Source organism: Pinus tabuliformis, chromosome 8 (assembly GCF_031772625.1).
Source record: "Pinus tabuliformis cultivar Carrire ecotype Pingquan chromosome 8, CPIR1, whole genome shotgun sequence".
NCBI lineage: Eukaryota > Viridiplantae > Streptophyta > Pinopsida > Pinales > Pinaceae > Pinus > Pinus tabuliformis.
Window position 1 is genome coordinate 727,680,580 of NC_142294.1, and position 12,479 is coordinate 727,693,058.

The following is a 12,479-nucleotide window of genomic DNA, read 5'->3' on the forward strand; positions in this document are numbered from 1 at the left end:
ATATATCCTATCAATTGGATATCATTCTTTCTATCATACTTCAAGCAGTAATGTATTGTTCCTTGCAGATATCTCAGTATATGGTTGGCTACTATCCAGTGGTCATGTCTAGGCTCTATCTGAAACTGACTGAGAATATTCACTGCAAAGCAAATGTTTGGTCAAGTGTTCACAAGATACATCAGAGAGCCAACCAATTGTCTATAACTTGTAGGATCCACAGGGCTTGAATCAGAACTTCTTAACCTCTTCTTGACCTTGATTCATTAGTCTCTCTTATTTTGATTATTTTTAGTTTGGATTTTATTTATATTATTTTTAGTTTGTTTTTATTAACATTGTGGGAATATTTTTTTTATTATGTCATTGTTTTTTCAATAAAATATTATTATTTATTAATAGGATCTTGACTCCATTTATTATTTTTAGGACTTCGCTCCTTGTTTTAGGTTTGACTTTGAAATTTTGATTCTTTTTATTCTATTTATTCAACTATATTTCAAACCATAACCTATTATTAGATTTTATTTAATATAATTTGATCCTAATAATTGATGTTATAATTTAAAAAATATTATTCATAAACTAGTCGTTTATTATGGCCGTTAACTTAACTAAGGGTCTCTACATTTCTCTCTATTTAAGTTGGTGCCATGATCTGCCTCTTCATCTTGTCCTGAAAATGAACCACACTGGATGGTTCGAAACGCATCGGCAAAAAATTCTCTTATGTGATCTCTACCGAAATTTTTTTCTTAATCATGGGGGTTGTCATAGGTTTGCAGTCCATCATGCCAAACCTTTGTAGCATCTTAATTACATACTTTCCTTGACCTAGATATATTTCACTGGGTTTTTTCCAAACTTCCAACCCCAAGTAATAGTGCATCAACCTTAGATCCTTCATATCAAATTCTACTGCCAATTGTCTCTTGCATTCTTGAATATGACTTTCCACACCTGTTATGAGAAGATCATCCACATATATAAGAATGATCACTGGTTCATCCTTCACTACTTTGATATGAAGATCTGGATCAACAAAACTCTTTGAAAAGCCCAATCTTTGTAGATATGTGTTCATCCTAGCATACCAAGCCCTTGGAGCTTGCTTAAGGCCATAAATTGCCTTCTTTGAGTTTCACTATTATGTACTTCAAATCCCAAGGGTTGTTCAATATACATTTCTTCATCAATGGTACGATTCAAGAATGTTGTTTTGACATCCATTTAATGGATGTTCCACCCCATAATTGTTGCCAAAAAGACCAACGATCTTATGATTGTGTATCTAGTTGTAGGTGCAAATGTTTCTTCATTATCGATACCTTCTTGTTGAGAGAAACGCCTAGCCACAAATCTTTCTTTGCACTTGTCAATGCTTCCATTTTCTGCTTGCTTAATCTTGCAAATCCATTTGGAAGTTACCACAAATTTGTCATTCGGCCTAGGAACAATTTCCCAAACTCCATTTTTTATTATAGATTGATATTTTTCATTCATAGCATCTTTCCATTCTTGATGATTGACAACTTCTTCAAAATTCGATGGTTCTACTTCAATTAACTTTGTCATATAGGTTGCATACCCTGAATACCTTTTAGGCTTCTTGCTTTCTCTGAATGTACCTTTCGTTGTAGTATGTCCTGCTTCTTGAAGAGTAGACTTTAACCAATTTGGTCTCTTCTGATTTTCAGGGATTATGACTTGTTGCACAGGTTCATTGGGACCTTCTTCTTCATGATTGGAATCTTCTTCTTCCCTTGGACATTCTTCAAATATAGGTTGTTTTTCATCATCGGAATCAATCGGGAGATCCTTAGACTTCTTCTATGCAATGCTTTCATCAAAAATCACATCTTTGCTTACTTCAATTCGGTGCCCTTCCTTTATCTAGATCCTATATGCCTTTGATGAATTACTATAGCCAATAAATATTCCCTTCAAGCTTGTAGGATCAATTTTCTTCCTTTTATCTTTTGGAATGTAAATGTAGACAAGGCAACCAAATATTCGGAGATGATCTACACATGGTCTCTTTCCAGTAAACACTCCTTCAAGAATCACGTTGTCAAGTGTCCTATGAGGACTTCGATTTTGAATATAGACAATTGTTTTAGATGCCTCGCCCCACAGAAATTGAGGTAAGTCTTGATCATGTAACATAGCTCTAACACTTTCTTCAATTGTACAATTCTTCCTTTCTGCTACTCCATTTTGTTTTGGATTATATGGAACTATCAGCTCCCTCTTAGTTCCAGCCTCCTTACAGAAAGCTATGAGTTCCTTTGAGGTGTATTCTCCCCTCAAAACTTAGTACCTTTATCTTTCTTTCTATAAGATTCTCTACTTCTGCTTTGAATTCTTGAAATTTTTCAAATACTTCATCCTTGGACTTAAGTAAATAAATCTGTGTCTTCCCTGAGTGGTCATCAATGAAAGTCACATAGTATAGATGACCTCCAAGAGATTTTGTAGACATAGGAGCACAGACATCAGAGTGAATGAGATCTAGGATTTATTTAGATCTTGAAAGTATTGCTTCCAAATGGTTTCTTTACGTTTTTACCTAATGCACATCTCTTACAAATTCCTTCATGATCCTCCTTTAGTTCAGGGATGTCATTCACCACTTAATTTGAAGTTGGTAAGATTTTGTAATGAGGGTGTCCAAACTTTATAAGCCAAAGCTCACATGGGTTGACTTCAATGTGAACCAAGGCTTGAGAGAGGTGTAAGTAATTTGTAGAGCCTTCCCTCATGAATCCCAATAACTTTTGCATTGTTGATGCCAGAGCCCTTATCTCACACCATAACTTTTCCATCTGTAAAAGCAATTCTATCTCCTTTATCTTCTAAATATGAAATGGAAAGTAAATTTTTCTTCAAACCCGGAACAAATAGAATGTTGTTGAGATGTATGTTTCCTCCATCTTCTAGCTCCAACAAAGTTGATCCAATTCCTCTTATCACATAACTCTTTTTGTCTCCAAGTTCGACTAAATAAGAAGTTTTTCCTCTTGATATGGTCTTTAGTTGTCTATGTTCACCTATCATATGTCTAGATGCTCCACTGTCAATTACCCATATATTTTCGTCTTCAAAAGTACTTGTAAGTGCTAAGAATAATCCTTTGTCCTTTTTAGTGGAGGTCTTGGTCATATAGTTCTTGATAGATGATAGGAGATCCTTAAATGCTTTGATGCCTTGCTTGAGGTGACTTGCCATCATAGAAAATTGCTTCAATGACTTCTTCAAGGATGTAGTGATCTTCATCGTGCCCTTTGTCAACCTTAGCTCTGATACCATGTTGAGAAATCAATAGGGCTACAAATGAGGTGATTTCTCTTAGACTTGATAGCTCCTTGTGATGTTCTTTTACTTTTCTTGATTATTAGCTTCTTCGTTTCTTATTATTATGTTGTTCTTATCAGCAAACAGCTACCAAAACATGAAGATCAATAGTACACAAGTTGTAGGTTGCTATCCAAGGCCAAAACCTCTCCTCTTGAGAGGAAAACCCACAAATCCCTTCTCTTCTTATAGATTCTTCAAATGGTGAATTCCAAGACCTGTAGACCAAGACCAAGTCAGACCCTCTTGATGATGTGCCTCTTCTATCCAAGTCAAACCAAGTCAAATCTCTTCCAACAACACAACTTCAACCCCTAGCTTCAAATTTTCGGCCCCCACTGCAGGTCTGAAATTTTTGGCCCCCTGCAACAAACTGTAGCTTCGCACGTGTGGGAGAATTAGGGCTTCTAGAGCTTCTTCCATCCTTCGCTTGGACTGCATCTTCTTCAATTCCTTATGAGAGATCAAATTGCCTCTTTTTCTTTAGATTTTGACCCTCCTTGACTTCTTGAAAACTTCGGCCTAGTAGCTGCAAAACCCTAGCCTTCCTTTCGCACGTGTGAGAGGTAGAAAGAGAGAAATAGATAATATTGTCTTCCTTCGTCCTTTAGGTTCTTCGCTTGCCTTCTTCCTTCTCAAAAATAATTCTTTTGACATGTTACAAGATGCCCAATGGGGTCTTCTACATATGACAATGACTCTTTGACTTCTTGACTCAATGACAAAACCCAAAAGCACTCAATGGGTGCTTAGACCTAAAAAACATTGGCGTTGAGCATGAAACCCATGCTATAAAAAGTAATAATAATTTCTTTTTCATTTTTACAATATACAAGAATCAAGAGTACATATGAAGACTAACCCTAGTTACGTATTTCAACACTAGACAGACTAAATAGAGGGTGATTTGAGGTCATTTGGACACACAATTCGCATGATCTGTTCTGAAATTTCACAAAAGGAAGGAGGGTCGAAGTCTGAAGTTGACAAGAAAAAGAAGGGTTTGGATGTGTGGAATTTTTGCCTTGACACGTCTCTTATTGAAGGATTATTTCTGATGTTGTACATGTTGTTGGCCTCTTGTTATTGATGGATTTGTTGTACAGAAGGAGGGTTTGACTTGGCATCTAGAGGGTTGGAGTCTTTCTATGGTCATGGTCTTGGACATCTCACTTTGATCCAGGGTTGCAGGAATCGCCCCCCCCCGGAGGATCCAAACCCGGAACCGCGGATCGGAGCGAACCGTCCCGGAATCCAAGTCGGAAGCGCGGTTCCGATTTTAAGGTTGCGCGGATCCTATTTAAAAAGGCGATTCCTGCCTTTTGGGTTGCGGCCACCCCGGAACCGCGGATCGGAGGGCGGTTCGGGCACGGGGTGGCGCCACGCTTCCGGCCCGGAACCGCACGCCACCCGCACGCCACCCAGGCGATTCCGCAAGCAACCCCGCGGCCTCCTTTTTTTTAATTTATTTTTTTTAAATTTGTTTTAATATGTGACTTAACTAGCATGAGGGGGTGGGTTAGGTTAGTTTAGGGTGAGTCTAGGGTGACTTTAGAAAAGAATAAAGCCCCCATTCTCTTCTCATTTTCTCACTTTGAGTTTATGAGAGTTGGAGAAGAGAAGAGAGGAGAGGAGAAGAGAAGAGAGGAAAGGAGAGGAGAAGAGAGGAGAGCTTGGAGGAGTGAAGAAGGAGGAGCTAGGAGAAGGAGGAGGAGCTTGGAGCAAGAGCTTGGAGGACTTCATCTACAAGAGCTAAAGAGGTAAGTTCAAACCCCAAACTCCCTTGTTTTTTTGAAAAAAAAATTGTATTTTTCTCCTCCCTCTCCTACTCTTTCCCATTGTTTCTACTTGCTCCTTTATTTACAGGTTGTCCACCACCTATATCCATATTCCAAGATGGTGTTCTTTTGGCTTCTATGTATCATTCCACTCTTGGTTTTAATGATGGCAAGGGTGAGGAATAGAGGGGAAGAGGAAGGGGATGAACTTGGTCCTAATAGTAGTGACCCAATGTATGATGAGGAGGAAGGGTTTGAAGAGGAAGGGGATGAACTTGAAGAGGACACTGAAGCACAAGATGGGAAAGGTACATCAAATCCCTTGTGGACCTTTGTGACCAAACTTGAAGGGGGAAAGGGTGGTGGATCTTACAAATGGATGTGCCCTCATGGTTGTCATGGAGGAAAACCATATACGGGTTCATATACCCGTCTGAGGAGGCATCTTTGTGGGGTGCTAGACAGTGATGAAAAAAAGGGTTCCGTGGGGGTAACCATTTGCCCAAACATTTCAAGTGAACAAAGACAAAAATACATCAAATTAGAGATGGCTGCACAAGGAAAAAACAAGAAACAAAAAACTCATTCTGAATCAAGTGCAACCTCTAAATTTGGTAGTTGCCCATCTCCTCATGGTACTTTTGCAACCTCTGGAGGTAGAAAAACAATAGGGGATTTCCTTAATGTTACTGGGAGGGATGATGTGGATGGAAAGATAGTCCGTTTTCTTTGTGCTTGCGGTGTACCATTCAATGTGCTTCGCTCTCCCTATTGGCATGACATGGTAAAGGCCATCAATGAAGCCCCAAAAGGATACAAGGCCCCCAACTATGAGAAAGCTAGAACAGTGTTATTAGAAAGAGAAAAAGCTAAGGTTCAAAGAGCTTTGACACGTTTTACACATGAGTGGGTGGATTATGGGGTATCCATTGTATCAGATGGGTGGACAAATATTAGAAACCAACATTTGATAAATGTTCTTGGTGTTTCTTCTAGTGGTGCAGTATTTATTGCATCTCATGACTCCTCCTCCATCAGTGCAACTGCACAAAACATTGCAGATCTCCTATTGAAATCAATCAAAGATGTTGGTCCGAATAATGTGATTCAAGTGATCACAGATAATGCAGCAAATTGTAAGTTAGCAGGAAAAATTATTGAGCGTACTCATCCACACATCTTTTGGTCTGGGTGCCTGGTTCACACATTGAACCTTTTGATGCATGATATTGTGAAACACAAAGATTGTGGGTGGATTGCTGAGGTTTACAGGAAAGGGAAGCAGCTCATTAAATTCATCACAGGGCATACAAGGGTAAACTACTTCTATGGCACTTACTCCAAGTTGCAATTGCTTAAAATTGCAAAGACAAGATTTGCTAGCTATTACCTCACCTTTAGGCGGCTAGTGAGGGTGAGACAAGCTTTAACTAATCTGGTGTGTGCTGAAACATGGGATGAAATTAACAATGACACAGATGGTGCTAATGAAGTCAAGGACATTGTTCTTGACAGTTACTTTTGGTCACAGGTTAAATATGTTTTGCAATTCACCAAACCAATTTATTACATGATCAATTTTGCAGATTCAGATCGACCAGTAATTGGGGAGGTGTATGAGCAAATGGATAGCATGTTGGGGCAGATTAAAGACATTGTTGAGCCTAGAGATACCACCTTGTACAATTATATTCGTGAAGAGGTGGTAAAACGATGGGATAGCCTAAATGTTCCATTGCATGCATTAGCATATGTTTTGACACCTAAATACTATCATCCATCATGGCTTTCAAAACCAGCACCTGGGGGGGAGTCAGGAGAAGACCACACCAAGATAAAGAGGTTCACGAAAAATATATGGCTGCATTGAGTAGATTAATCCCTGATGAGGAGGAGGCTGCATTGGTACGGAGACACGTGAGCAACTATACGAGCAGCACTGGTCCATTTTCGAGCATGCATGCAATTCAAGATCGAGAGAATTTTTCTGCTCTTGAGTGGTGGAACATGCATGGAGGGCCTACTCCACTTCTACAGAGTTTGGCATTGCGGGTGCTATCACAGGTGGTGAACACTTCTTCTGCAGAGAGGTGTTGGAGCTCTTATTCTTTCATCCACAGTGTTAAAAGGAACAGGTTGAATTTAGACCGGGCAGAGAGCTTGGTTTATGTTCATTACAACTTGCGATTGTTGTCCCATTACTGTGAAGATGCAAAGTCTAATAAAGACTTGTTGACTTGGGACAAGAATCCAGAGGAGCCCAATTTGGAGGATGGAGTGTTGCGACTAGAGCAATTAGAGGATTCTCTTATCCAGGTATGTCCATTGTGGTATGAATTTTCCAATTTTCCCTTATAAAGAATTCATGTTTTTAATTTTTTTGTTAACTAGTGTTTTTTTTTTGCATGAATTTTTTGAGCGATTCTAGGATGATGACACGGGTGTTGATATGCCACCACCCCCACCCCCATCTGGTCCCTTGGTTTCTACTAGAGGAGGTTCTTCTTCATCAGTTCCAGTGCCACGACTTACACAGGGACCATCTTCTTCATTGCCACCACGTGGAGGCCCGCCATCACGTTCTATTCGTGGTGGAAGGAGGAGAGATTAGTAGATATATTCACAATCTACTTCTTTTTGTCATAGATTACTCATTAGACTTGTAGACTTGTGAATTTGAATTTTGAACCTTTTTGGCTTGGCGGTGACCAAGTGACATATTTTGTAAACATTATTATTTGAATTTTGGACATGACAAATGTTGACAGTTGCTCACTTGCTAGATAAATCATAATATGCTCTATGTTTTATGTTTTATAATATGCTTAAATGTTTTATGTTTTATAATATGCTTAAAAATTTGATGTATGTTTGTAATAGCTAGAATATAGATGATTGTTGTACATACTAGTAACTACAATGGAATCATGGATGCCATATCTATCTTGATTTATGCAAAAATATGCATGTTTTCATGTCTTCTACAATTAATTTGGTATTTGGGATGTTTGTTTTGAGTATAAATGCAAAAAAATATAAAAAAATATATATATATAGCAGACGCTTCCGCGGACGCTTCGCTCCCTAGATTTTTGGAAAATGACGCTTCCGCGCTCCGCGCTTCCGCTTCGCGCTTCCGCTTCGCTCCCGCTTCGTGCAACATTGCTTTGATCTGATTCTATAAGAAGAGAAATTTTTTGGGTTTTCCCCTTGGAGGGGTTTTGCATGGGCTTGGAGCCTATATCTTGTGTTCACTATTTTCTTGTGATCTTCATGTTTATGCTTATGGTAATTGTTTGGTAAAAAGAACATAATAAAGATTAATAAGAAGCCACCAGCTTTCACAAGCAATTACCCTGTAAAGAGAAATCATCCCTAATCTGCTGCCCTATTGATTTCTCAACACTGAGGAACTCTCGAATCCTCCCTAATGGTTTGGTCTAACTACTTATCCAAAGGATTTTGAAATGTTATAAGGGATATAAAAAGAACAAGTGTGTCTAGATGTCCAAATCAATCAACTTCTAAAGTCTCAATACATAAGCTAATCAAAAGGCCAGGACTCAACCTAAGGTATGTGACCTAAGAAACCATGCAAAACATCTCATTTGTTCTACAAGGGCCAGTTTGGTGAATCTACAATTAAACAAGTCTGTTGATCACGAGGTTAAGGGATAAAATGTGCATGGTTTAACATCATCATTGGACGAAAGTGTGCGCAAGTGCGAATGTGTGCACTACAGAACCGGTACCAAATACTGATTTGACCGGACCCAATGTCATAGGAGACAGATCTGGTATCATAGGGAGAAAAGGTACCACAGTGCACCTACTAGAGTTTCAAGATCCTAATAATAAAGTGTCTCCAAGGTAACGCATTATGCAAAGCCAACAGACAAACGATATCCTACCCCCATTGAATGAAAAATTCTTCATAATATATGGCAGATAGTTTGACACTCAAAACAAAATAATCTTGCACGAGACTGCCATTTATGTTAAGCTTGGAGAGCTTGAAATACTATATACATGCACAATCTTTTAATGCCCAATACCTTATGTGCAGCGTCAGTATCATACCCACCTACAATTTTCGAACATGGTAACATGGTACTTGGAGGCCTGGTTGTGTTTCTCCATTCTAATACGTGATGATGTTTCGAATGACAACAATTTCAGCAGAACAGCAAGAATCCTCAAAGAGTAAGAGAATCCCCTGTTCTAACTCTTATTTGGCTGCAACTATAATAATGTGTACCTAGATCAGATTGTTATTTTCTTAAAAATTCATGACCATGAAGAGGGCTTTTACTCTTTACCATTATATAGGGAATTTTGTGCAGTAATGTGCAATTCGTGCAGCTACAACAGTCTACATGTAGACAGTAACTTCAATGTCCAGTATTAAATTAAATCAGCTATAACTGCTCCAGGTAAACTAGCTTCAATGTAAACTTATTGCAGCTTCAACGGTCTACCTGTAGATGGTCGCTTCAGTCTTCCCTGAAAAGATTTTCAATGATCCACCTTTAGAACTGACAAACTTACCAGTACTGCCCATATCTAAAGAAAGGAAAAGAGAAACCCAAAAAACAAAAAAGAGTCACAGTGGTTGTTAGTTGCAGGTTGTGATGAATATTGACTGAATTAAATCCTAAGCCATTGGAAGCAATGGATCTAAGAACAAGATCCCCCATCGCAGTCACATGAATTAAAACTGATAACCTTAAACACACAAAATTAATATCACCTTACCAATACCCTGATACCCTTGAACTGCTCGTAATAATAGATGCTCTTTACAATGTCTGTACCTAGTGTGCCGCACCGCTAAGTACAAGACAGAAATGGACTACTCCTCTACAATCATATACTTGCCTGTGAAGAGAGAAGCCATGTCCGTGAACCGAAGATGGCATGCTGTTACTTATTCTGTAGTTTCTTCAAACGTTTTGCCCAAAAACAAACAAAATTCCAAAGTAGACCTTTATCAGTTCAAAGGATATATAGAAATCCAGATTCTACGAGTAAAGGAAATATGGAGCAGCCTGGTACTAACTTTCAACCTAAAATCGAATACCAGGAGTCATGTGAACTGTTGCCAGTCTCCTAGTAGGGCAGCAATCTCATCAATGCAAGACAACCGCCTTGTACCATAAAGGGGTAAACATGCAAGAGCTAACACCACTCTTTACTCGCACTGGGAAGTGCCAATTCTATGAGTAGGCCACCAATATCAAGAGTGGACGTAATAGTTAAGAGCATGTGTTTCCTCCTAAGAGGTCATAGGTTCAAAACCAGAGGGGTAGAGTATGTATGCCTTCGTAGACTTGGCAGTCAAAGGAGTAGAGTATGTATGCCTTCGTAGACTTGGCAGTCAAATCACTGCGTAGAAGTAGGTCCCTTGTCCCACAAATAAGGGGTCTCATAGACCAATATGCTGTCTGGCTTGGCCATAACCTTAAAATTGGATAATAATTGGATAATAAATGCCGAGAAAACCAAAAAAAGGGCTAAAAGCACCAAATCCTCCAAATTGGATAATAATTGGATAATAAACGCTGAGAAAACCAAAAAGCTAAAACCACCAAATCCTCCATGACTGCCCAACATATTCACCTTCCTTGGCATCTACATTATAAGTCAACACCATGAGAAAAAAACTACAAGCCCTAGCTTCCTAAGGCCGAAACACTAGACTATAATTATATCCACTCGACAGCCCAGAGACCCACAATACCGCCAATGTGAAAAAGTTTACCCCGATATAAAAAGTTTGGAATTCATTTCACCAGATGAATTTCATTCTTTCTAGTATCCAATCTTTCTGTTCACAGGGCAAATTCCGCTAACAATATTTGGCAAGGGCAATGGGGGTGTTGCTTTACAGGTGATGATGATGATATGTTACACCATCCACCATGGTTCCAATCTAGGCAAGGGCCGGCATGGTTGGGAACAGGTACCATTCCTAGGCAATTTTTGCTATGATTGCAAGAAAATAGGCGAAAGTGGAATTATCTTTAGAAATGAAGTCTGGGATAGGCTATCATGCAAGAAAACCCAAGAGAGAGCAATCCATCAACAACTACACATCACCCACATGTCCCAATACTCTTAAATTTTAAACGAAGTTATAGCTATTCTGGTGACAAATTGTCTCAACATGATAGCATTCTTCTGAGATACGAGATATGAAAGCACCTGTTCTATGTGGGTATCCCATGTCAATTACATCTCTGTGAACATGCTTACGCTCTCTTCAAATGTTGATGTGGGCATGTTTATATTCAATTATTTTGCAAATGGGTATTATTAAAAATCATCCGTCCAGTCAAAACATTTGAATTCAACATGTATTAAGAACAAAAGATAGGAATCCAATTGAAACTCAATCAGATGGGGAGAAAGAAAGCGCACTCGTCTTTATCGCTGCTGTTAGAAAGACTGTCTTCTGAATCTGCTGCCACGTTGGGCAAAAAACACGTAGCAAGACATCAATACTGTTCTCACCAGTGCTATTAGCATTATTGCAGACAAGTTAGAATTCAGAATTCTAAGTGGGTAAGGAAGTATAGTACCGTCGTCTTCTCTGCCCGCGGGAGGAGATGCCGAGCGCTTTTGAGCTGGCATTGTGTTTCGAACCTCGGCCTAATGGCCCTCTTCGCTGAAATGGGAATGAAAAGCCCCTCTGAGACGCTGTGAGAATATGAGGAATTCACTGAACCAGATAATTCAAGGTGGTGGAGGAGAGAACGAGGGATTGAAAGGGAGGACGAAGGGAGAGATGCGTAGATCGCTGCAGAGCTTTCGTATCCTCCCGCCGGCGCATGCGTTTTGACGCTCAGTTCCTATTCGTAGATTTCTCCGTTGTATTTTACATTTTCGTTAGACCGATACATCCGGATTGCGTGTATTGGTTTTCCGAGACTGTAACAAATTCGGATCGGTCTATTGCTTAAGGAGTTATATTTTGTTTTGGTTATGAATTTATTTTTTTTAAGTAATTATACAATAGTATTTGGGATAATTACTGGGATAATTAGTATATGTGTTCAGGGTAGGTAGTGATGAGGTGTTATGTTAAAGTTTTTTTTAGGTGTAAAAGTTTTGGTTGGAAATTTTGTAGGTGGTGATAAGTTTTTATGTTAAAAGTTTTTTTGGTGCAAAGGTTATTGGTTCGAAATTTACTAAGCAAAAATCTAGCCATGTTAAAGGTTGGTGAGGCAAGTCGTGTGCCAATCATTTGAGGACTCACATTAACTAATAAATTAAAAATATATTATTGATCATTATTTACAAATACAAATCAACTAATCAATATTATTTAGAAGAAATTATGTTATT

At 38.9% G+C, this 12,479-nt stretch overlaps 1 protein-coding gene across 2 annotated transcripts in view; it reads right to left on the reverse strand.

Annotated features, from left to right (window-relative positions):
* Positions 1-12,076, reverse strand: part of LOC149237648 (putative E3 ubiquitin-protein ligase RING1a) — a 62,033-nt gene extending 49,957 nt beyond the window's left edge. Inside the window, exons 1-2 of one of the 2 annotated variants that reach the window (XM_089372733.1) lie at positions 11,714-12,076; positions 11,553-11,595 (exon numbers count right to left, since the gene is read on the reverse strand). In XM_089372733.1, coding sequence (XP_089228859.1) covers positions 11,553-11,595; positions 11,714-11,765 — 95 coding nt within the window. In that variant the 5' untranslated portion in view covers positions 11,766-12,076. The remainder of the gene's footprint in view (positions 1-11,552; positions 11,596-11,713) is intronic. The other variant, XM_089372734.1, reaches the window with a different exon arrangement.
* Positions 12,077-12,479: the final 403 nt, after the last annotated feature.